The sequence below is a fragment of the Panthera onca genome, chromosome A2 (genome assembly GCF_046562875.1).
Source record: "Panthera onca isolate mPanOnc1 chromosome A2, mPanOnc1 haplotype 2, whole genome shotgun sequence".
Classification (NCBI taxonomy): Eukaryota; Metazoa; Chordata; class Mammalia; order Carnivora; family Felidae; genus Panthera; species Panthera onca.
The window spans coordinates 91,459,274-91,485,464 of NC_138340.1; the positions used below are offsets into that span (position 1 = coordinate 91,459,274).

Below are 26,191 nucleotides of genomic sequence, written 5' to 3' on the forward strand. Positions count from 1 at the left end.
TTGTTTGTTCTAGTTTTGTTAAAAATGCTGGTGATCAGGATTGCATTACACGTGTAGAATGCTTTGGGTAGTATAGACATTTTAACAATGTCTATTCTTCTAACCAATCCATGAGCATGGAAATTTTTTCCCATTTCTTTGTGTCCTCTTCGATTTCTTTCATAAATGTTCAATAGTTTTTCAGAGTACAGATCTTTCACCTCTTTGTTTAGGTTTATTCTTAAGTTTGTTATTGTTTTTGGTGTACTTGTAAATGGGACTGATTCCTTCATTTCTTTTTCTGCTGCTTTGTTATTGGTGTATAGAAAAGCAACAGATTTCTGTACATTGATTTTGAATCCTGTGACTTTGTTGAATTCACGTATTGCAAAAATTTTTTGGTGGAGTCTTTCGGGTTTTCTACAGAGTATTATGTTGTCTGCAAATAGTGAAAGTTTGACTCCTTTCTTGCTGATTTGGATGCCCTTTTGTTGTCTGATTGCTGAGGCTAAGATTTTCAATAGTATGTTGAATAGTAATGATGAAAGTGAACACCCCTGTCTTGGTCCTGACTATAGGGGAAAAGCTCTCAGTTTTTCCCCACTGAGGATATTTGCTGTGGGTCTTTCGCATATGGGCTTTATGATGTTAAGGTATGTTCCATCATTCCCTACTTTGTTGAGGGTTTTTATCAAGAATGGATGCTGGTGTGTGTGTGTGTGTGTGTGTGTGTGTGTGTGTGTGTGAAACAGCATTTTTATACTTTAAATTAGGCATTTGCTTTTTTCATTATTTTTATTGTGAGTCTTTTTACATCTCAAACTGCTCATATGTTCAAGTGCTCAAATAAATAAAATAAAGACTGTAACTGGTTTTGATGAAAGTTTAAGAAGCAGTATAAAAACTCATGTGACTTTAGAGTAGTATTATATTTTGTAGTGGATATAATTGATTAATTATTTCCAGATTAGTCATGTAAAGAAAGAATGAGGCCCAGGACACACTGCTCAGGATAATCAAGAAAAAGCATTATCAGATAAGGCCCCCATGTGGCAGTTTAATGACTTGTTGTACATACAAAAAAAAAAGTCCTTTCTTAACAAGAAATCTTTTCAGCAAATACCTGTGTCAACCGAATTCCCTGAACAAGTAGCATTTGAAGAAACTTTATTACCTGATCATCTAAGATGGAGTTTTAGTAAGTCTTCAGTTATAAGTAAAAATTTGTAGTACAAACAATATGAAAATGTACTTGAAGTTAGAGAGCCAATTTTAAGAATAACAACACCTCACTTTCCAGTATTTGACAAAACCACTTAGTTTTGTCTTCTTGATAAATGTTAAGGAATTGTGTGTCCTCTCCTTCCTGTGGGACAAACCAGCATAGGGGTCTAGGAATTTTCTTGATAACTGATAGCTTTCCACTCTTTTCCTTATGCAGTTTTCATTTGTTTTTAAACAACAAAAAAATCAGTTTGAGCAGTGTTTGTCATTGCCAGTGCAAATATTTTTCAATGACTGCATGCATAGCTAGTGTATCTATTTCCTTATGGCTACTTCTGAATTCACCGTTGGTCTAGCAAGAGGGGACAAGTTAAGTCAGAGTTTCTAGAATGGCAACTTCCTTAAAAGCTTCCATGTTGGCAGAGAGCAGACAAGAAATATTTGGAGACAAGTGCACTGACCTAGAAAACCCTCCTGCTTTTATTATTTTAGAAATATAAAGTTTAAAGTCTAAGTTATTTTTTATAATTTTAATGTGTGAATGTTTATTGCAGTAAGTTAGTTAAGACAAGTATTTTTTTTCTACACAGATTTTTATTCTATTATGATTAGAGTTAGTAGCTGAAAGGGCTGTCTTTGCCTTAATCTATAGAGTTTTTTTTTTTTTACAAACTCAGATATTAGTAATCCACAGTTTTATTATACAAAACTCTTTTTAAAGTGTTCAGCATAAAGTAACAATACCAACTTTGTATAATATACATGAAGGCCAGATATCCATTTACACTAAACGATGTATTCTATAACAATCATCTTTGACAGAAACTTCAAAATTAAAGGTGGAAGTTATATGGACTTGGGGGACACCGAAATTGTAAAATTTCAGCAAAATAATGCCAAATGTAACTTGAAGTTACATTTAATGAACGTTTATTGAGTACTTGTTCTATGCAGGGAAGGTTCCACAAGGCCAGTAGTTATTAACGGATTTCACTCTAAATCTGAGCATATTGATGCCAAGGGAGATGGACCGCCACATAGGTGAGTACGGGAGAACCAGGTAGAGGCCAGGACCTTCCTGCTGGTAAGGCCAGGGGGTGAAGAAGTTTTGCAAAGTGGGCGCTAGATTCCAAACACGCGCGACAAGAGCGGCACTCTTCTCAGGGAGCAGCCCAGAGGAGCCAAGGGCCAACCCTCTCTAGACTCACTGTTCCCCACGCAACCCCGGAGTCGCCGCTCAGGCCGGGAGAAGCGGGAAGGGACAAGACCGCACATTAGCACCGCGCTGGTTCTCATGTGGGTGGTCAGTCCTGGCTACAGGACATGCTGGGTCTAGGGTAGGAGCGACGTGGAGTGGACGGTCAAGAAATCCCATCATGAGACGCTCAAGAGGGATATTCCACGGGCATTTTCCCTCCCTGGGGCTATTTGTCTCTGTTTTCCAGGCCAGGGGAGGAAATTAGGACAAAAAAAAAAAAACCCTGCTCCATTCCTGAGAGTCAAGTGCTAGGTAGGGTGTGACAGCCGGACTGCTGCATTTTGGGACCGAGGACCTTAGAAGAGGTTAAGGGCAGGAAAAAGATCAGCTGCTAGGGATCCTAGTGGTTAAAGCCGGGCTTTCTGAAAGGGTCGGCATTCTGCCTGGGGCTTTCCGGCGCCCCGCATCCCACAATCCCCGGGCAAACTGCGACGCCGCTCCGATGCGCGCTGGCTGTCTGCGGCACGCGTGCTGCGAGCACGAGCCCGGCGTCTTGACAGCTGCCCACGCGCCGGGGAGGTGCTCCAGCACGCTGCATTAAAAAGGCCACGCGGCCGGCCCCGCCCCTCGCGTGCCGCGATTGGCTCCAGGTGGACTGCGTTGGTCTGATAGGTGCAGGGCGGGCGGGGCTGCGCGCGCCAGGTCCGTGGCTTCACCGTGGCCGCCGCAGCTGGGGCGCGAGTGGCGGCCGAAGGCGGGCGGTAGGGCGTGAGGGCCAGCGGGAACGCGCGCGTGCTGGCAGCCGAGGTCCCTCAGGAAGCAGGGGAGCGCCCAACGCCGCCCCGCACGCGCCGCCCGAGGCCGGCGGCGCGCGCGAGGGCGGGGGAGGTGCGCGCGTGTGTGCGAGTGAGTGTGAGTGTGTGTGTGTGTGTGTGTGTGTGTGTGTGTGTGTGTGTGTGTTGGGCTTGGGTGCGGAGCGTGATCCGTCAGTGCCCGGGTACCGGTTCCCCCGCGGTCTTCCACATCCTCCGTCGGTCCCTGCTCCTTCCCACGACCCTACAGTGTCCTCCCACGGTCGCAAAACGAACAAGAGCGTTACGGAGCAGGTGTGGGTGGGGGGGGCGGAGAGGAAGGGTAGCACCAGACAAAAGGGGCGCCGGGGTCAGCCCGCCATGGCCTCCCGGAGCCTGGGGGGCCTGAGCGGGAGCCGCTGCGGGGGCGGCGGCGGCAAGAAGAGCCTGAGCGCCCGCAATGCTGCGGTGGAGAGGAGGAACCTGATCACGGTGTGCAGGTACGGCGCGGCGGCCCGCAGAGCGCTGCGAGGGGAGGGGGCCGCCGGCGCCCCGGGCTGAGGGTTTCGGGCGAGCGCGCGTGCTCCCTGGGGGTCCCGCAGACCCGGGGCTGTAGCCCCAGTCTCTGCCGCACCGGGCGTGTCCGCCGGCGCGAGCGCCCTGAAAGGGGCCGGGGTCTGGGCACAGCTGAGGCCCGGGACTTTCCGTCAGTTTCAGCACTGGAAGCAAGCGAGGAGAAGGCTTGGGGCGGGGCTGGGGGAGGATTTGTTTTGAATGTGCCTTCTAGTGTCAGAGTAAAAGAGGAGGGCAGGGAGGAAGTGCTCTTTCATTTACTGCACATTAAGCTGTCAACTAGCTTTTGGTAAAATCGTCGTCACTGTGATTATTTACTGTGTTGTCTCAAAATCGGAATGCATTTTGGTTTTGTTTTGGCTTGTTTACATATGTATTCAGTCATTTCATTCCACCAGTATTGAGTGTCTACTACAACAAGCCTGCTGTGTGTGTGTGTGTGTGTGTGTGTGTGTGTGTGTGTGTGTTTTCTCTCTCCACTTTTGCAGTGCTAGTGCAGTTTCTGCAGTTGTTTTTAAGAGTGGGACTGTGGAAGATACCGAGGCTTCATGTCAATGATTTATTCCACGTCTGCCTCTCCTTGAATGTTTTCTAATTGTAAATGTAGTATTCCTTTACTCTGGAACATATAGAAACATAAAAAGGAATAATTAGTATCTATAAGTCTAGTATTCAGAAATAACTGATTTTTCACCAAACACTTCCGCAGCAACTATCGGTAATCCTCTAAGAATTAGGGAATGATCACACCTCTCCCTTCCTTGCAATTTCTGTCTGTATATTTCTTCCTGTGTAACATGTGTCTGGCATCTTATGCATTATACAGTTACAGATATTTATACTAGGACTTATGTTCAATAACTTTGAGCGACTTGTTGTTTTTAATTTGGACTGTTACAGATGTTTGCCTATATAGCAGGAAGACCTGCCTCGCTGTTACTGCACTTAGAGCTGTAAACCATATTATAATGTGGAATTGGTTTAATTTACCATTTGTGCTGTCTAGGATGCAACCTTTTGAGGAAGACAGGTTTTAAATGTATTTAAATCCAGATAAATCTTTTTTTTTAAGTTGGGAAAAACAGAACAATAAGCAAGGCTGATTTCTTAGTTTTATTTTATCTACATTAGAGATTATTTTATTTTTCTAAAAGACAATCATCTCAAGCAGGATCCAACATATACAGCGCTTCTTGGGGTAGCGTATTTTATAAAAGCTCCATCAGAGTTAAATTTCACAGGAGAGCTTTTTGCTCAATTGTATTTTTTTACTTTTTTAAAACCTTCCTACTGTAGCATCTGATGCTCAGGAAGTATTTATTGAATGAATAAATTCAGTGGTGGGTACTATTTCTTTTGCTTCTCCATTTTTGTCATGGCCGATTTTAGGTTATTTAATGTTCATCTCCCTCATCAGAGGCCGAGGCCTGAAAAAAGGGCTTGTATCTCAACCTTATTTAAATAACATTTGAAGTTATGGATAAGAAATTTCAGTTATATCACACTGATTTGTGTGGACAGCTGTTTGGGCTAGCTGTATTTTCATTAATTTTATTTGCATAATTATTTTCGATTGTGAATGAGTATCAGTGCTGACCTTAGTTATAATTTACTTGTAAGTTTAGTATCGTAGCTAAAATACATTTCAGTTTTTCAACATGTATTTATGTGGATTTACTACTAAGGTTGTTCTTCATGTCCGGAGAGGCGATAGTTTATATAAATTACATCCATCTCAATAGTAATGGGATCTGTTTGATAGGCTTTGTCTAAAAGGCTTTTACTTTTTGGGAAAAAAAGTCACTATAGGCCATTGGTATGCTTTAAGTAGCTCTGCCCCTAATTCAGCAAAATGAACAAATCAATATTTATGCATTTGTGTTTCTTTGCCTTTCAGAGTTACCATATTGTAGAATCTCACCCATGTCTCTTAATTCATCTTTTAATTTTTATTTATCAAGTTAGAGGTGATTTGATAGTTAAGTTGGGAAGAAGTTGGATTAGAGTTTGAGTTCTAAGTTTACCTTGTCATTGACTAGTTGTATGTCCTTTAACAAGCCATGCAAACATCTCATTTTCTAGTTTTCACATATGTAAAATAATCTTGTACTAGATCATTAGTAAGCTTCAGTAACAGCCCTAAAACTAATAATAGTCTTGATGCCAAATGTGTTCATTTTTTTTCTTTTCAATTTCTCCAAATATGAGCAGGGTAATGGTAGACATAGGTTTTATGGTAGCTAGATGAGGCATGTGCATTTTTCTCTTTAAAGAAAAATATTTTGAACTGTGCCTTCCATTTTGTTTCTCTACTGATGTTCTAGAAAACTTGTGAACAGTTTAACAAAGCAAACCAAAGCAAAGCTTCCCCCCCATTACCACCACATATCATTCTACTGTATCTATAATACTTATATAGTAATGCTTTTTCCTTAACCCTTAAACGTTATGCATATTCGCAGCTTAGTTTTGAAACCTTATTATGTATCTTCCCAATTCTTTAGGTTTAAAGCCTTATACAACAACAATATTGTTATGATGTTAAACTTTTGAAGTGGGTTATTTGGTTAGGTTAAGATAGTCAGGACCAGGGGCGCCTGGGTGGCGCAGTCGGTTAAGCGTCCGACTTCAGCCAGGTCACGATCTCGCGGTCTGTGAGTTCGAGCCCCGCGTCAGGCTCTGGGCTGATGGCTCGGAGCCTGGAGCCTGTTTCAGATTCTGTGTCTCCCTCTCTCTCTGCCCCTCCCCCGTTCATGCTCTGTCTCTCTCTGTCCCAAAAAAAATAAATAAAAAACGTTGGAAAAAAAAAAAAAAAAAAAAAAAAAAGATAGTCAGGACCTGAATTAAATTGCAGTACATTGTGATTGTGTATGTAATTATTTCATCGCTTGTTTTTGTTCCATTTAACATTGTATTGCAGCCTTAAAAATACTTGTATGGTACTTAGTAAGTAAGTACTATTTTATCATGCTTTTTACAGATTGTGGTGGAGAGAAAGTAGGTCATTTGAGGCTTCTAAATATTCCACACTCAACTCCAAAATATTCGTAGACTGATGTTGGCTCTGTGTACCAACTAGTATTTTCCTGCATATTCTCTACCATTTAGAACTTTGAAAAATTAATTTTTTAAGGTCTTGTAGGCTTTTTTTTAGCCTGCATTTTTCATCCATAGGAAATCAGGTACATTAGTCATTTTTTCTGTCATTTTTAAGCTTCATGTTTCACTGAAAAGCTTACATATTCCTTTAATTTTACTTCTGTTGACAAGGAGAATTTAAATTTAGTCTCTTTCTGTGGGTTAATATTGTTTTATGAGAAAGCTGTTACAGTATACAGTTTAAATATATATGCATAAACAGCTTTTAAAATAACATTAAGCTTTTACATCAATTCTTTAAGAGAAACTCCTCACACAGTCATAATTTTCCTGTCTTGTGAGGAGAAAGGATTAACGAGTGATTTAAGGAGAAAGTGTGATGAGTGGAGACAAATGATGGTTATCAAATTTAAAGTACTTCTAATAAGATGTACATAGTTATTCTTGGATGTCTGTAGGTGAATATATTACTTCATAATTTGAAAGTTATTTCAAGTAACAGTAGGGCCTTATTTTTCCAGTGTAGTCAGGGAATGAGGTGCTCATATTTTCCATGTTATTAATGTCTGAGTTAAGCTTAAAATTCTCCCATTAGCTAGAGTGCCCTACTCAGCATTAATTGTGGAGTACAGTCTTCTGAATAACTGAAGCTTTTAATTTAAGTGTTCAAATTTAAGCCATAATAAATAACAATATTTAAAATATTTTGGGTGAACTGCTTTTAAAAATGGATGACACATTTCCCTACCTTCTTTAAAAAGACTCTCTAAAGAATAATAAAATCCTTATTAAAGACTTCACTCTGAATCTGTTTCTGTGAATATGCCCTCTGCAGTGGCTGCCCTGGGGACTCTTGAAATACATAGAGCTTTTTGCTACATGGCCCCTGAAGATTGTCTTTCAAGTTTTTTATCTGGTTTTGTATTCTACTGTCGCCTCCTAGCAAGTTGTTATTTCTTACAACTTTGCCTGTTTCTGGCAGCTCTTTCCTTTATGCTTCCATCCTCACATGCTTCTTATAATTGGTTGTGATCTAGGAAAGCAGATAAGTAAATTTATCATATGTTAAAAAAAAAAAAAAAGGCACCCAGAGGCCTTAGTTAAGTGAGTGATCTTTAGCACTCTGAACTTCACATTCTACTTGATGAATAATCAGAAAAAAGGTCTATTCCTATGCTTGAACTTGGTGGGTGAAATGCAGATATGTAAAATGTTAGAGTATTATTGGCAATATAATCCTTTAACTTAAAATCCAGTGACTTACTCTACTTGTTACTATTGGCTTGAGTATCCCTCATGAGACTGTTCATCCCTTGGCTGTAGTGATTATATTTTTGGTGAAAGTTCTTTTAGTCATGCTATGTGTGGCAGAACTTGGGGTCTGGTCTTTGATCAACATTGTTAGTTGTATTCTCTTGGAGCAGGTTCAGTATCATTTCTAAGGATTGTTAGAGCCCTGATAGTAGGTATTCCCAACCGAGGTAGCATGATAATCTTTTCAGCTACTGGTCCTGGATAAGCTTCTCAGCATTCATAGAAGGTTATTATCTCTTTCCCTAGCTAAAATGTGTTCATACTCAACTTACAGAGAATAGCTGTCCTCCACACATTTACCTGCACTGCTTATCTTAACTTCACTGCTGATAGATAAATTTGAGAAGCTCAGTTGAAAGATAAGATACTCAGGGGAGAATATGTGAAGCTTATCCACTGTTGTATTCAGTCTTACAGGTTTAAAAGATCTGTCTCTGAGTCGATCCAAATCATCAGAAAGCAGTTGGGTATGTTCACACACTCCTTTCACCAGTTGCTTTTACAAAATTGTGTATTGGTAAGATTCCGCTAGCCTATATTGTGGGTCATCAGAAGAAGCAGTCACAGGTCTTCTTGACATTGTTGTCAAGAACATCATTATGTCAAGAAGTGTCTTCTTTTTGTAAAGATTTCTGTGAGAAATATCGGTCTTATTTTAGTGCCAAGAATTCTATCTCTAGGCAGTTGGTGTATTTATATCTACTGGACACAAATGTGTAACTGACAACTTCTCTTTTCTTACACGGCTTTAGAAATTTTAGTATTAAATCTGTAGCCAAGCTTTAAATGATAGGTAGAACATGGGAGTATTGCATTTAGCCTTATTCTTAGCTGTTCTTTGTTTCCACATTTTTCATATAAATTATTACTGGGGCACCTGAGTGGCTCAGTGGGTTGATTCTGACTCCTTTTTTTTTTTTTTTTAAGTTTATTTTTATTTATTTTGAGAGAGAGACCAAGCAGGGGAGGGACAGAGAGAGGGAGGGACAAGAAAGGGACAGCTTGCACCATCAGTGCAGAGCCCCATATGGGGCTGTAACTCACAAACGGTGAGATGATGACCTGAGCTGAAATCTAGAGTGGGACAGTTAACTGACTGAACCACCCAGGTGCCCCAAGATTCCGACTCTTGATTTCTGGTCTCATGATTTCATGGTTTGTGGGATGGAGGCTGTGCCTGACAGTATGGAGCCTGCTTGGGATTCTTTTCTCTCTCTCTCTCCCCCTCTCTCTTTTTCTCTTTTCTGCCTTCCCCTACTTGCACATGTGCATGCTGTCTCTCTCAAAATAAATAAACATTAAAAAAAATAATTACTGATTTATAATCTGTATACAGAAAGTGCACATAGCTCAGTGAATTTTTTGCAAAGAGAACACTACAGTGTAACTAATACCCAGGTCAAGAAAAAGAACGTTACCCTTCATATATTTAAACATTCTTAAATTTTTCTCAAACATGTTGGTAGTTTTGAATATGTATATCTTTTTAAACCTATTTGTTTATATTTTTTATATTGTAACAGATCATTAAAATTTTTTTCAATCTCTTTTTTTCTCGCTGATACATAGACATAAAATCAACCTTGTAAAATACTTGTTTTGTGATCTAGTAATCTTAACAAGGTTTACTTATTAATTCTAACAGATTTTCTGCAGTTTTTTTTTAAATTTTGAATATAGTCATGTCATCTGCTTGTTTTATTTCTTCCTTTTTCAACTTTTACACTTTGTTTTCTTGTTTTGCTGTACTCCCTAGGACCACATTATTGTAGAAAATATTAACAATTTTACCATGAAGCAGATATTTGCAATCAAATGTTTTTTCTATCTACCAAAATAAACATAATTTCTCTCTCTTTTTTTTGGTTTATGTGGTAAATTATATTGATTGACTTTTGGAGGTTAAACTACTCTGGAATAAAAACATGTGCTATATTGTTAACTTTTTAATATATATTTTATATATATAATATATATAATATATGCTTTTACATATATATTTTTAATATATTTTATATATAGCATATATATTAATAATATATATTGAGTTAATATTCCATTTGGGATTTTTGCATATATGTTCATGAAAGAGATTTGTCTGTAATTGTTCTTATAGTGTCCTTGTTTAGTTTTGTCATTTAGATTATCTGACCTTATAAAGCAAGTTGGGAAATATTCCTCTGCAGAAGAATTTGTGTAAGATTAGATTATTTCTTTCTTAAACTTTTGGAAGAATTCACCAGGGAAGAAATTTGAACTGCTAATTGTTTTTGTGGGAAGTCTTTTAGTAACAGATTTAATTTATTTAATAGACACTGTAGAATTCAGATTTCCTTTTACTTCTTGAATCAGCCTTCAGTGAGTTCTTCATGTGTGTTATCAAATTTATTCCTAAGACCTTTAAAATATCCTCTTAAAATATTTTTTTATTCTTTAAAAAAAGTCTGTAGTATTTCTTTCCTTACCCTTTATTTAAGTTCTTGTTCTTTTTCTAATTTCTTGTGATGGGGCTTTATTTAGATTACTGTTTTTCAGCCTTTCTTTTCTAGTAAATACCTTTTAAGTACAGATGCCCTTCTTGGACATTACTTTGGGATTGTTCACAAGATTTGAAATGTTGTGTCTTTATTATTAATTTGTTTCAATTGTTTTCTAATTTATGTTGGGATTTCCTCTTCAACTCAGGGATTATTTAAAAAATTTTTATCTTTCCAACAGTTTAGGGTTTTCTAGTTATTTTTAGATACTGATTTCCAACTTAATTCTACTCTACGGAGAACATATTCTGAAAGCTTTTAAACTTTTGACATTTTGTTTATGCTTGCTTTATGATACAGCATATGGTTAGTTTTGATAAATACTTCATGTATATTTGAAAAACATATATATTCTGTCATTGATTGCATGTTCTGTCTCTGCTAGTTAGATCTAAGTATGTTAATTTTGTGATTCCTATTTTCTGTAACCTTACTGGTTTTTGTATGCTTAGTCTATCTGATTTTGAGAGGTATGTTAAAGTCTGTCTCTGAGTGTACATTTGTCTATTTCTTCTTTTAGTGTGTCATTTTAGCTGTCAGTATTTTGCTGGTATGTGCAGATTAAGAGTTGTGATCTCTTCCTAGGGGTTGGATTATTTGTCATCATGAAATGTCTTTAATACTGTTACTGCCTGAAAGTCTATTTTGTCTGCTATTAGATAAAACTCTTTTCTTTCAGCCAATGTTTGTATGTATGATGTATCTTTTTCCACCCTTAACTTTTAATCTTTTTGTCCTTAAACATTTTTATTTATATGTTTATTTATTTTCGAGAGAGTGAGCATGAGCAGGAGAAAGGCAGAGAGACAGGGAAACACAGAATCTAAAGCAGGTTCCAGGCTCTGAGCTGTCAGCACAGAACCTGAAATAGGGCTCGAACTCATGAACCAGGAGATCATGACCTGAGCTGAAGTCAACGTTTAACTGACTGAGCCACACAGGCGCCCCTTAATCTTTTTGTCCTTAAATATAACGTGTCTCATAGGCAGGATAGAATTGAATTTTGCCTCTTATCCAATCTTTTATTTGGAGTATTTAGTCGATTTACATTTAATGTTATATTTGGGTTTATAGCTACCATTTAACTCTTTGTGTTTACTTTTTTTTCTTCTTATATGTCAGTAAAGTATTTTTTATTTATTCCACTATTCCAGTTTTTCTAGGGACTTGTTAGTCATATATTCTTTTTCATTTTCTATATATATGATGGCTATCCTTTTAGCAGTTACTCTTGATTTGTTACAGTGAAATATAAATCTAACTCTCACTGCTTCTCCAGTAGTGTTAGAACCATTTATTCATTCTCATCCTGAGACATTTTAAGTCTACATATATTTTACATTCTACAAGATTCTTTTATTACTGTATTTTACACTTGATATTCAGGCAATACACGTTTGCGTTTACCAACATATTTACCCATGCCATTGATCTTCCATCAAGTTTGGAAAGATTTGGCTAATTTTTTTTTTTTGTAAATTTTTTAAAATGTTTATTTATTTATTTATTTATTTTTTTTTCAACGTTTTTTATTTATTTTTGGGATAGAGAGAGACAGAGCATGAACGGGGGAGGGGCAGAGAGAGAGGGAGACACAGAATCGGAAACAGGCTCCAGGCTCCGAGCCATCAGCCCAGAGCCTGACGCGGGGCTCGAACTCACGGACCCCGAGATCGTGACCTGGCTGAAGTCGGACGCTTAACCGACTGCGCCACCCAGGCGCCCCTAAAATGTTTATTTTTGAGAGAGAGCGCGTGCACGTGCATGCGCTTGCATGAGTGGGGGAGGGGCAGAGAGAGAAGGAGACATAGAATCTGAAGCAGGCTTCAGGCTCTGAGCTGTCAGCTCCTGATGCAGGGTTGGAACCCATGAACTGCGAGATCATGACCTGAGCTGAAGTCGAACACTTAACCAACTGAGCCACTGGGCGCCCCTTGGCTAATATCTTTTTAACCTTCAATTACATATATGATAAATTTTACCAGGCTCCACTTGCCTTATATCCTTTTCTGTATTTTCTCTTCATTTCCTCTGTGCTTCAGTTTGTTTATTTTCTATTGACTTCTCTTTTCATTAATCTTGTCTTCTGATGTTTCTCATCTACTGTTTAACTCATTAAATGAGTTTTTAATTTCATATAGTCCTAGAATTTTAATTTGATTCCCTTTTAATAAACTCTAGTCTTCTGATAGAAATGCCTATCTTTTTATCTATATCCATCTTTTCCTGTATTCCCTAGGTCATATTAATCATGGTTATTTTAAAGTTCTCATCACTGATTTGGAATATTTGGATTGTCTTGCGTCTCTTTTTTTGTGTTTTCTCTCTTCCTCTCTTTGTCATGCAGTCTTATTTTTTGGCATATTTAGGTTTGTTTTTTTTTTTATTGAATGCCAGAGAGTATGTATTAAATTTTTCTTTAGCACTTTTATTGTTCATTAAATGCCATTATACTTACCCTATTGCCAACCATCATGTCAAATGTATTAATTAGAACAGAGTAGAAAAAGATCACGGAGTAAACAGGTGGAGTCCACTCATCCATTTGAACAAAACATGGCCGAGGACATTCTAATGCCCAGGGCTCGTAGTATAGGATAATGCTCACTTTCCTTACTGATGTTATCTTCCTTTGGAAGATAGAATGGTAGCTGATCACCATCCAGTCAGGAATTATGCTGAATCCAGGCTGTATGCCAACCCTGTTAAGTCTTGCTCAGCCTTTCATTTGCCTCTGACCATCCAGGGTTTTCAACCTAGGTTTGATGTATTTTTCAGCACCCTTTCTCTGGTAGTCCTAAAGTATTATTTTGTTTTCTGGAACTACCAAATGCTTTATTCTGTTTTTCAGAGACTTTTTGATTAGGATTTTAGTCTCCTGATGACAACGTGTTGGAGGCCTTCCCAAGTCTCTTCCAAAAGCTTTCCTGGTTTTTCTGTTCCCCACTAGCAGCCTTCTTTGGGAGTCAGACCCTCCACACTCAGAATTGGCAGATGTTTCTGGGTAAAAGCAGCTATAGCAGTCAATTGATTTTTGAGCCTTTCTCTTTCTGGAGTCTTAGCCTCTCTAATTCTTATTGTTGGAGCCACTCTCTGCAGGCTTCAAACATAAGATTTCTGTAATTCTTCCCCCTCCCCTCCAGTTTTGCTAGATGTATTCTGTGGGAGCACTGGTCTACCACCATTTATTCTGTCCTCCTTAGAAGTGGAAGTCTAATCTCATGTTTTTTATCTTCTTCCTAGTTTTAATTTATGCAGCCAACTGATGGTATTTTATATGCCCCCATAAGTAATCTTAAGTCTTTCTGGAATAGGTTATATAAATAAATATAGCACCAACTGTGCTGTAACCTAATTATCTTTTGTCTTTTACTAGAATGTGAATTTCTCAGGTACTGGAATCATAATTTATTCAGCATCTAGTTTATTTCCAGCATTTAGTACACAGGAGGCATATTTATCAAATGAGGTAATTGTAATTAATGCAAAATAATAGGATAGACATTTCCAAAATAAGGGTGAAGGTCGAATTAAAGAATCATCATCACTTAATTTTTGAAAGTCACTCGAAGGATTAATCTCTGGTGATAGTAGAATTTTAAACATCTAATAGCGTCAGCAGAAGAATTTGCTTTCTTTTGGAGTCACTCTAATTGGAATTTAATGAGGAAATGGAAAAATAAAAATTCATCTCTTCCAGTGTTTGAAAAATAATAGTAAAAATGGTGAGGCTGAAGTAAACAAATATATTTTTTGGTATTTCTTTACCAAAGCAATCTACTTTAATTTTCAATTGTATAGAAGCTATTTCACAAAAATAGGTTAAAAAAATATAAAATGCATACTATTTTAAAAGTATTATTGAAAAGATAGAAAATGTATATAATACACACATTTTTTTCCATTGAATAAAATGACATTGTCCATTTTCTACAGTGATGGTGATTGTCCTTAGAAGAGGATAACAATATCTCCCACATATTCAAATTTAAGTTTCAAATTAATTGAAAATTGATTTTGAAATTTTAAATTTCTCTTAGTATTTATAGTTAAAAAACACATCTGTTGTATTCCAGATGTAGTGTCAAAATTAACATTAAAAATATCAGTTAAAATTTTAATAAATTAAAAAAAACCAAAACATCTATGCTTAACATATGAAGAAAATACATTAATGCATGCAGAATATGCTTTTTGGAGGAAAAATATTAGATTGAGCATTTATGACTAGTCATGGAAATTCTTTAATTGAAGCAATTTCTGTTTCACTCAGATTTATGTTTGGTTAAGCCTAACACTGGTAGAATTAAAACCCAAAAAAATCAAAACCTATGCATTTCCTCTTATGTTGTGCTTCCTTCAGCGTCTGTGATGTGTCTGAACTGAATCTAAATCATGTATTGGGTATATGTGTTTATATTTGAGCCATAGAATCAGAAACTGGGAACCTTCATTTTCTTAGCATTTCTGGTGTTCATAAACCATGATTACTGTCTACTAAGTTTTTTAAAAATTCAGTTCACATACAAACACTTGAAATTCTTGCCTTTTTTCTATGCTTAGATGTTACTAAGTGAAACGTTGATGCTCTAAAAAGAAAGGGGATGTGTGCTAACATTTAATAACTTTTGTGTAAGTTGAAACTGTATTAAATACTTTATATTTTATTTATTTATTGTGAGAGACAGTGCAAGTGGGGCAGGGTCAGAGGGAGACGAGATGGAGAATCCCAAGCAGACTCTGTGCTGCCAGCGCAGAGCCCAGTGTGAGGCTTGAACTCACGAAAGGCAGGATCATGACCTGAGCCAAAGCTAAGAGTTGGACGCTTAATGGACAGAGCCACCTAGGCTCCCCAAATGCTACCTCTTTTAATCTTCACAATTATTTGGTAATTGATTACTGAGAAAACTGAGGTTCAGAGAAGTTAAGTGTCTTGACAAGGAATGGATAATAGCAGAGCCAGGTGTGAATCCAGGGCGTTCTGATATTAAAGTTCTTGTTCTTCCTCTTGCTGTACTGCTACCTTGAATATCTAGTTTACTAGTTTACCTATGTTAAAATATGTTACTTGAATATTTCTGTTTGTCATTTGATAAAAAACAGTTAGATTCCAAAAGGATATGTGATCTAAGTGTATAAAATATTCTTGGGCCTTCTGGGTGGCTCAGTCAGTTAAGCATCAGACTCTTGATTTCAGCCCAGGTCATGATCTCATAGTTCATGGGATCAAGCTCCCTGTAGAACCCCAAGCCCCATGAGGACTCTGCACTGTCAGTGCGAAGCCTGCTTGGGATTCTGTCTCTCCTTCTCTCTGCCCTACCCCCACTCGCATTATCTCTGTCTTTCAAAATAAACAAGCTTAAAAAAAATCAAGTATTCTTTATTAACATGATTTTAATTTGGAGTTCTTTCATATAAGAAATTTAATGAAATAATTTATGTTAAGATGGAAGTTTTCTTGTTTGATAGCTTCTAATTTTAGATGTGTATTTTTATTGGAAATTTTTTGTCTTATCCCTTTTTTTAAAAAGATAGTGCATCTAATATTTTTCATGTTGGGCAATCTGTTGTCATCTATCTGCTTATATAGTAGTGTAATACAATTATATAGATTATCTTCCTTAAAGTACCTAGATTAACAGTTTTCTTTAAAAGAAATTTTATCACTACAGGTGAGGAAAATATTTTAAATTACACTTTTCTCTGTCTCTCCTTTTAATTTTTAGATTTGGCAAAATTTTTAGAAATAATAATCACTATAATAGAGACTTTTAGGTTACACATTCCAGAGAAAATGGTTGGGACTTTTCTCCCCTGTGTTCCAATAGAACTTTGGTTATAGAAATGGGCAACTGGTTGGATTTGGCCCATGGATACTGGTCTATAGACTCCCAGTAAAAGGAAATAGGAAAATAATTTTTTTCATTATAAAAACTTTTAACTTTTATAATTTCTATTTATGGTTATAATTATGTTACAAATCTTTGACTAGTAGAAGGAATTAATTTAATATAGTATAATAGTTTTTAAACATAGTTTTGGTAACTATCTCGTTTTTCTTGGTATGTTGCCACAGGGAAAAAGGTAGTTTATGCTTTTTTTAGGTTTGAAGGGCTTGTTCACAATCATTCTTTCTTATTTATGATCTAACAAAAATTTTCTTTGGGTTTTGGAAGTGGAAAAGGGAATCTTTTCAGACAGAGACATTTTAAAAACTGTGCTTAATTATAAGACTCTTTTATGTAAATTTTTGAATTTTTAATTCTTATGTAAAAGCTGTTACTTAGACTTGAATTGGTATTTTTAGACATTCATCAAATTGTCATTTCATTATTTTAAAATCAGTCCTCTTCAGGAAATAGATGACTAATATTAATGTCATCATTATCAGGAAATAGCTCAGCATCTGTGTGATATTTTTTTTGGTGAATTGAAATTCTTTTTACAGGTTTGGTTTTTATAGCACATCTTAGTTAATGTGTTATGGAGGAAAAGATTTTCATTATTTTGGCATAATGGAGCTAGCTAGCTACATGATTCTAGAGCGGTGGTAAGTGGGATGACTTGGCTAGCTAGAAGTAAAACATGAACTGTAAGGAATTAAGTTACCTTCTGAAATTTTGATTTGTGTTATCAGGAGGAGAGTTAAGATATAAATGATGAAGCAAAGCCAGAAAACTTTCTTTTCTTCCTTTTTCATTATTAACTTTGAGGTAATTGAATATTTAAAATGCTTTCTTACCCTTAAATATCTTCATGCTTGGCAAGAACAGAAAATGTGTCTAATGGTATCCTTTAAGATATGTGAACTTTTATTTTAGTTTTTATTCAGGTGTTGGGTTAAAAGTAATTTAATGCTCTGAGATTCACCATCTTAGGTTTTTGTCATGTAAATAGTGTCTTCTATAGGAATATAAACTGATAACATGATAAAAAGACTCATGTATTTTGTTAACTACTGATTGATATGTATATAGCTCTTGGTGCTACAAAATATAGGTATTCATATCCATGGCCTTTCTTCCCATTAGATTTTACAAAGTAGATCATTTACTAGGGAATTTTGTATTGTTCCTGGAGGACCATAGTGACTAACATCTTACCAGATTGTTACAGGTAGAAATTGAATGTTCAAACGTAGCTCTTTTCGATGAAATAAGTACTTTGTTATTTTTAAATTTAAAGTTTTTGTTCATTTCACTAATATGCATTACTATCTTAAATGCCATATTTAAATTTTTTTTTAATTTTTAAGATTTTTTAAAATTTTATTTATTGTTTAATTTACATCCAAGTTAGTTAAATGCCATAATTTTTTAAAGCAGTAGGTTACTTTTGCCTTGAATGTGATTGTAGAATCAGACTTCCTATTCTAGTCTACCTAACAAAGATTAGAGGGAAACGTTCAGATGTTCCAAAGTTTCCTTTTATTTAGGTCAAAATCCAAACTGTGAGTTTTATTTATTCATTTTAGGAACATTTCTTTTTCATTTTCTTACTGAATAAGAACATTGTACTTATTTATTATTAAAAGTTTGCTGAGGATTGGCAGCTTTTTTTTCATTTATTGTCTATGAGATAGACCTAGGAAACAAAAACAAGTTTTCAGGTTCCTCTTTAGTCTGGTTTATCTGTTTATCTTCTTTTTGTTTCTATTTATCTACTCATGCATTTCATCTGATGTTTATCTGACTTGACTATCTTTTAGGTATAGGAGACCTACTTCATCACTGTTACTTGTTAGCTGTTCATATTTTTTCTTTACATAATGGTTTCCACTTTTGATCTTTTGTTGTAGTTACAGATAGTACTATATACTGAACATTAATCCTCCTTAGCTTTTCTCAGTCAAGGTTACTTGCCCTAACCAAAAAATTATTTGAATAATTGTTTCCTCAGTTCTCTCAAGGAGATATGTATGTGTGTGTGTGTGTGTGTGTGTCTGTGTGTGTGTCTGTGTGTGTATGTATAATTACTGCCATCATGGTTACATAAGAGAAAAGTTATTTCATTACATACAAAGAATGCCTTAGTTATTTCATCACATACAAAGAATTACATACAAAGAATGATTCTCAAAGTGTATGCTTGGATCCTCACTCTATCAGAGGTCCAAAAGGTCAAAATTACTTTCTTGTTGCATTGGGGGATGGGCTCAACAGGCAATAGGTGTTAAGGAGGGCACTTATGATGAATCACTAAATTCATGCAACCATTATTACATTATATGTTAACTAACTTGGATTTAAATAAAATTTTTAAAAAATTAAAAAAAATTATTTTCTTAATTTTAAGACCTAATTTTCCTTTTTTGTTCCCATTCTTTAACAAGTGTACAATGGAGTTTTCCAGAGCCACGTGGTGTATAATATTAGAACAGATTGAATACAGAAGTAGATATGAGGATTTAGCTATATTCTCTTCAACACAACATTAAAGATGTTTGCAAAGAGGAGCATCTGGGTGACTTAGTTAAGCATACAACTCTTGATCTCACCTCAGGTCATGATCTCATGGTTTGTGGGTTCAAGCCCCTCTGTGCCCCCTCTCTGCCATCAGCACAGAGCCCGCTTGGGATTCTGTCTTTCCTTCTCTCTGCCCTTTACCTGCTTGTGTTCTGTCTGTATCCCAAAATAAATAAACTTTAAAAGAAGATACTTGCAGAGATGTACAACAATGCTATTCTTGGTAATTTTTTGTTTTGGAAGGCAGGATGAGAGAATGCCTGAAGGGTAGACCTGAAGTTTTTATGACCTTTGTAAATAGGAAACTTACAAATCTGCCAAGTGCGCTAGATTTCTCTTATCAGAATGTCCTTTGTCTCTATTTTTGACTGTCAATAATCAATGTGTTTTCCAAGACTTAGTTCAAATGCCACCTCTTCAAGGAAGAAGTATCCTCCTGCATATTCCTAGCACAAGCTAGCATTTTGTTCATATCTTCCTTAAGGAACAATTACAGTTTATCCTACTGCTGTTATGTGTGGTATCAATCTTACTAAAATATAAACTCCTTGAGGGCAGAAACATATCTTCTGCACATTTATATGTTCCTCAGCACAGAGGACAATGCCTTGAACACTGTTGTCAGTACTTGTTCATTTATTTGTAAGCCCTATTTTGAAAGAACAGCAAAAAAAAAAAAAAAAAAATTTAAATGCCAATATCACGGCAAGACAAGAGAAAATGTTTATGATTATTAACATATAACAACATTCGTGTAACCACCAAAGTCAGGATACAGGACAGTTCTGTCATCTCAAGCAACTCCCTAATGCCATCCCTTTATAGCCATACCCTATAAAGGGTGACAAATGAATGCCTAAGTAAGGACAATCTGTGAGGAAGGAGGCAATTGAGCTAATTATGAGAGTTGTTAAATAATTAGAAATGTAAACTATGAGGGAGATAAAGGAATACAAACTATTTCTTAGGCTTTAGGCTCGATGGTTATACTATTCAATCAGGACAGAAAACACAGGAGGTAAGTATAAAGGGAAATATAAAGAGATTTGTTTATATGGATTACATCTAAAAACTCTATACTAAAAACTCTCTTTGCTGCCAGGTGTAATGTATAAGGAAATTATTTAAAAAACTAGTGAAACGTTTATATAGTTAACTAAAATTTAAGTTATTTATATTGAAAGAACACAGCACAGGAGGAGCTGAGAGAGAAAGAGGGAGAGAGAGAGAGGGAGGGAGAGAGAGAAAATTCCAAGCAGGCTCCTCACTGTCAGTGCGGAGCCCCATGTGGGGCTCGAACTCACAAGATCATAACCTGAGCCAAAGTAAGATGCCTAACTGACTGAGTCACCCAGAGGCCCCAATAGTACACTATAATTTAAAACAGAAATATTGGGAATTTTTAAATGTCTTCTCTGTAAAAAATTTACCAAGAGTAGTTTGAACAGTGCTTACATTCTTACTGTATAACTTAAAATACAGGCTGAGCATATTTTCTATACCTTGGCAAATTATTCCTTTCTAAGTCTGGATCAGTTTCCAATACATATATTTTTTTGAGAGTGAGAGAGAGGGTGCATGTGAGCAAGGTAGAGAGAGAGAGAGAATCCCACATGGGGCAGAGGGGAAGGGGGAACAAGAGAGAGAAGCCAGGCTCACCCAAAGCAGGGCTTGTGCTCACCTGATTCAGAACTCAAACTCATGAACTGTGACATCATGACCTGAGCTAAAGTCAGATGCTTAACCAGTTGAGCCACCCAGGCACCCCGAGTTTCCAGCATTTTATCCTTTTCACTTTCAACTGTGAAAATCTCTGAGAGGTCCTATAACGTGAAATGTCCTGCCAGTGCCACTTACACTGGGACCTCCTTTTTGGCACAACCACTCTGTTCACTTAAATCAATACATCCTCCTTCACTAAGTTCCTATGGCTGCATACCTGAATTCCCTTGAATAGCAGCAATGTCAATATTTCTGTGATCAACTATTTCTTCTATAATTCCACTTGTTAAATTCAAATTTCACTTCCAATATTAGCATTTTCCATTTCTTTGCCACTCTTTCAATTATCCATTTTTGTAAAGCATGTGTTTTTATCACCAGAACACAAGGAGGCAACACAACTACAGGTTTTGATGTCTGTGTATGAACTAATAACACATGAATAGTGACCAATGCTAGACCCACTTACAAGAAGTGATGTCTTTGGTCACTAATCATGATGTGCATTTAATGACAGTGATTCGTAGACTAAAGCACGAGCAACAAAATTTTATTTTATGCAATTACAGTTAATATATGGTGGTGGTCAAACTAGAACTATGTTATTGTAGGACTGGTATTAACTAATTTTCAGGTACCTGAAATTAGTACATACTGGAACTGTGCAAAGTGAGGACCACCCCATTTATTTATTAATTACAAATGAAATTAATTATGTTCGAGTAATGTATTTTTATAAAACATATATTTGCCAAAACAAAAAATTAGCATTGGTGGTATAGTGGTGAGCACAGCTGCTTTGTTTTATTCAATATTGTGCTCCAAAACTCTTAAAAGCATTTGGACACATTTCTTAGAAGTAGTATTGTAGCTTTTGAGTTTTTTGGACTTAATTTAGGTCATTTTAAAAATTCTTAGTTTAATGACTGTTAACAGTGAGCTATTCGTAAGTCTTACTGTGATCAGTAGATAGTAAATATATAAGTGAAAGCCTGATATGTATATAACATTTTCTAAAAAAAAAAGTTAGAATGGGAGAGAGCCAAAGCATAAGAGACTCTTAAAAACTGAGAACAAACTGAGGGTTGATGGGGGGTGGGAGGGAGGGGAGGGTGGGTGATGGGTATTGAAGAGGGCATCTTTTGGGATGAGCACTCGGTGTTGTATGGAAACCAATTTGGCAATAAATTTCATATATTAAAAATAAATAAAATTTTCTATTTATAGAGTTAATTTAAATAGGTAGAGTTTTCAATATATGTAATACTTAGAAAGTATTTTTGTAATAGTTCCTCAAAATGCTTTCTTTCCATTTTTCCTAGTTGGGTGCATGAATCAACTCTCTTTTTTTTCCCACAGGTTTTCAGTGAAGACCCTGATTGATCGGTCCTGCTTTGAGACAATTGATGATTCTTCTCCTGAATTTAACAATTTTGCAGCTATTTTGGAACAGATTCTCAGTCACCGGCTAAAAGGTAACAGAATTAATGTATTTATATTCCTCGACAGCTTTCTTTTTAATAAACTTGAAATTTTACAAGCCATACAGTCTGGTATGATTTAGATAATAGCCATACTCCATCTTGAAAAACATAAAACTGATTTTAGAATGCCTAATCTTTTGTCTTGTCCTTTGTCCCTCAAAAAGAAAAGAATTTCTGTTCTCAGATTTATACCTGTTTCCAGGATGCATTAAAAGTGTTGAATGTATTGTCACATACAGGCAGCAGAGTCACTTTCCATAAGTAATTAAAACGAAAGCTTAAATTAAAAGGTAGCCTATCTTCAAAGGTTTCTACATGCTATTTTAACCAATTTACAAAGATGCATCCAGGCATTACATTTGTTTGCTTAATCTTTACTTTGTTAAACTTTGGACTCTTTGAAAATTTTTTTACCATAAATAGTTAAAAGAGGTATGTAAAAAGATGCTTAACTATGGTTTTATTAAAATAAATCAGTAAATATATTCACATTAGAAAGAAGAGTCTGTGGTTTCTCCGAATTATAAAAAATATTTACATTAAAATACCTATAAAATATAGTGGATAACATCAAGAAATATTATGTAGCATAAGTGAGTAGTAATAATAACTTTATCACGTTAATTCCATTAACTTATTTTCCTAAAGGAAACTTGATCATCAGATGTTTTCACTTAAGTTTTTATTATCTTTACTATCTTAATGGTATAGTTTCAAATCAATAATCTGCTTTGGTAATACAACTTAAGAGAATCTCAAATTTAACCTAGTGGTTAATTCTTTTCTGTGCTTTTTGATGCTTTTTGAAGCATCACGTCTTTACTCTTAATTAATTATTTAAATCATTTGAGCAGTCCTGTGGGCCTAACAAAGGGTTGAATTTAATTACATGGAAAAACAAAATTGTATTCAGTCAGCCCTTTGTAATTTAAAATGGGGTCCATAACATCACTAATGCTTTTCTGTTAAAAGTTTGTTATTTTGCATTTTAAAAGTTATTTTTTTATTTTTGCTGTACTGCATTTCCTAAATTTTCTGCCATTAATGTTACCTATTATAAGAAAATAAGTTTTTATAAAAGCAAAGGCTATGAGAAAACTTTGAGATATTGTCCAGGTTACTATATTGTGGTAATCATATTTTAGAATTATATGTATAAATTTATAAATAATAATTGAGTAAAAAACACATACAACGCAGTAGACCTTGATGTGCTTTAAAATTTACAAATGTGTTATCACAAGACCTCAGTTCCCTTGATTCAGTGTACCATTTAGCATATGAATCACTCACAAAATACATAAACAACTATCAGCAGAAAACAGGCCATGTTGAGATACCCATGCTGAGTGATTGGGCATACTCCTGACCACATAAGTGGACCCCTCCTGCACAACAGTCTGCCATCTTCTGAGTCATGCCTCAGCAAAATATAGATGATAGATCTTTAGAATTACTTAATAGTGAATGTTATTTCTTTTTTTAAATGTTTATTTATTTTGAAAGAGAGAGGGTACATGTGAGTAGGGGAGGGGCGGAAAGGGAGGGAGAGAAAGAGGGAGAAAGAGAAACCTAAGCAGGCCCCACATTGTCAGCACAGAGCCCAATGTGGGGCTCCCTCTCACGAACTGTGAAATCATGACCTGAGCTGAAATCAAGAGTTGGACACTTAACTGACTGAGCCACTCAGGTGCCCCCAGTGAATGTTATTTCACGGAAGCCATTGAACTACCATGTTGAAAATAGAATCTCTAGTTGATTTATGGATAAGGATTCCACTAGTGTGACTAAGAAAGTAAGAATGATGATACAGTAAAATTTGTGTTGTCTTTTTAGGCTAAGTAAAATTAATAATTTAAACTATGCTTTTTAAAAAAGATCCTGTAGATTGACTAATGTGGTCGCTATAATTAGTACAGATATGAATCATGAAATGATACTTAACTTTTGAGATGAGCTATTTAAAGTTTTCTTTTTAATGTTTGTTTATTTTTGAGAGAGAGATAGAGTGTGAGTGGGGTTGGGGCAAAGAGAGAGGGAAACAGAATCCAAAGCAGGTTCCAGGCTCTGAGCTGTCAGCACAGAGCTGATGTCGGGCTCTGTCCCATGAGCCACAAGATCATGACCTGAGCCAAAGTCAGACACTAACTGACTGAGCCACCCAGGTGCCCCTGAGATGAGCTATTTTAAAGACTTGGGTGTCTACAGACTTCCGTATATTAGTATTCTGATATATAACAAATTGCTTTTACTTTTGGAGAAGTTATATAATTATTTTTGTGGTACACTGTGTTCACCTAAAATTTAGTATGTAATAACTAATTTTTCCAATGTTTGTCTTTATAGAAGTACAGATTTAAAATGTGTAACTTTGTGGGTTTGTGAGATTCACTTTCCTCCAGGTACTTTTTATTTTTTAAATAAAAGGGCATTTTAAATATTAAAATTTTCAGAGAAAGGTAAAATCCACCCCTGTACTGATAGGCTGTACTGATACTTGTAAAGTGGAAAACTGAAACAGTTATTTATTTAATTCATTCTAAAAGTCCCAATGTTGAAAAGGAAGCTTTTAAAATTACATACATTAATCTTCTTTATAGTTATCTCTCAGTAAAACAATGATCTTATTTTCCTGGAAGATAGCTGAGAACTAGGAATTAATCACAGAATATAGAATTCAAAGAGACCTCAGTTCAGGTCTTCACTAATTTTTGAACTTTTATTTACTTTAAAGTCTCCTCCTCTCCACCCCATCTGCACCTGCCCTAATAAAAGCAACTGTAGACACTGGCTGTGTAAGTGGAGTGTGTGGTTGAAGCAGATTGAGAAAATTGGGCATTGTACCTGCTCAGCAGTAGTTGTACCCCACCACCCTGTAACTCTCTAGCATTACTTCAGGTAGCATCATGAATCACAGATTAAAAATTTCTCTAATCTCTGTCCTTCTGAAGCAATCCACTCAACAGTATTCATGACTGGTAGACATACAGACTGTTTGAATACTTCTGATGTCTGAGAACTTAGGATAGTAAAGCAGTTCATCACATTTTGGGGCAGTTTAGATTGTTAGAAAACTCTTATATAAATGAAGCTAACCTATTTGATTGGCTTTGATATATTTTCTGCCACTTTTTTGTTTTTCAGTTTTGAACCTAATATTAAAAGACTGCTATTATATAATTCTTTGTCCTCAGTTCTCCTTTTTTCTAGGTAATGTATCTGTAGTTCCTTCAACCTTCTGGAACCACCACAGTCTTAGTTGTTCTTCTGGTTTGTCACTGGTTTATTGGTATTGCTCTTAAAATCTGATACTCATAGCTGAGTAAAGTGCTTCATATAGGTCAACACTGTATTAGTTCAGAACTTAAGATTATGCTGATATTTTGATTCCCACATCACACTTTTGGTTTTCATTGAAATAGAGACCAAGTCAAATCCCATAGATTTTTAGAAATTGAACTATTGCTTAATTTATGTTTTAGTTAATTCTCTTAGTTGCCTGTGTAGAAGTTTGATAGGGATAAATACTGTATTTTTTCCTTTGTCGTCCACTATATAGATGGATGAAGTGGCAATAAAAAAACTTAAAACTTCTAAAGATGAAGTGGACTATTTTTTCCTATTTCTCTCACTATATCTAAAAGCCTGGACATTATTATATAAAACAAATACATGAAGACCCCAAAAGGTAGGGAGAAGAAGAAAGACTCTCTAGGGACTCTCAGACTTTGGGAATAACATGATTGGTTCTTTGAATTTTCTGACTGCCTTGTATACCGAGATTGGGTAAGCCAGTAGCCTATAG

General features: G+C 36.0%; 1 protein-coding gene across 4 annotated transcripts in view; it reads left to right on the plus strand.

Moving 5' to 3' along the window:
- The first annotated feature begins 3,061 nt into the window (after positions 1-3,061).
- Positions 3,062-26,191, plus strand: part of RUNDC3B (RUN domain containing 3B) — a 159,922-nt gene continuing 136,792 nt past the window's right edge. For 2 of the 4 annotated variants that reach the window (XM_078442496.2, XM_078442495.2), the window contains exons 1-2: positions 3,063-3,692; positions 22,262-22,377. In XM_078442496.2, coding sequence (XP_078298622.1) covers positions 3,574-3,692; positions 22,262-22,377 — 235 coding nt within the window. In that variant the 5' untranslated portion in view covers positions 3,063-3,573. Of the gene's footprint in view, positions 3,693-22,261; positions 22,378-26,191 lie in introns of all 4 variants that reach the window. The other 2 variants (XM_078442494.2, XM_078442497.2) reach the window with 2 other exon arrangements.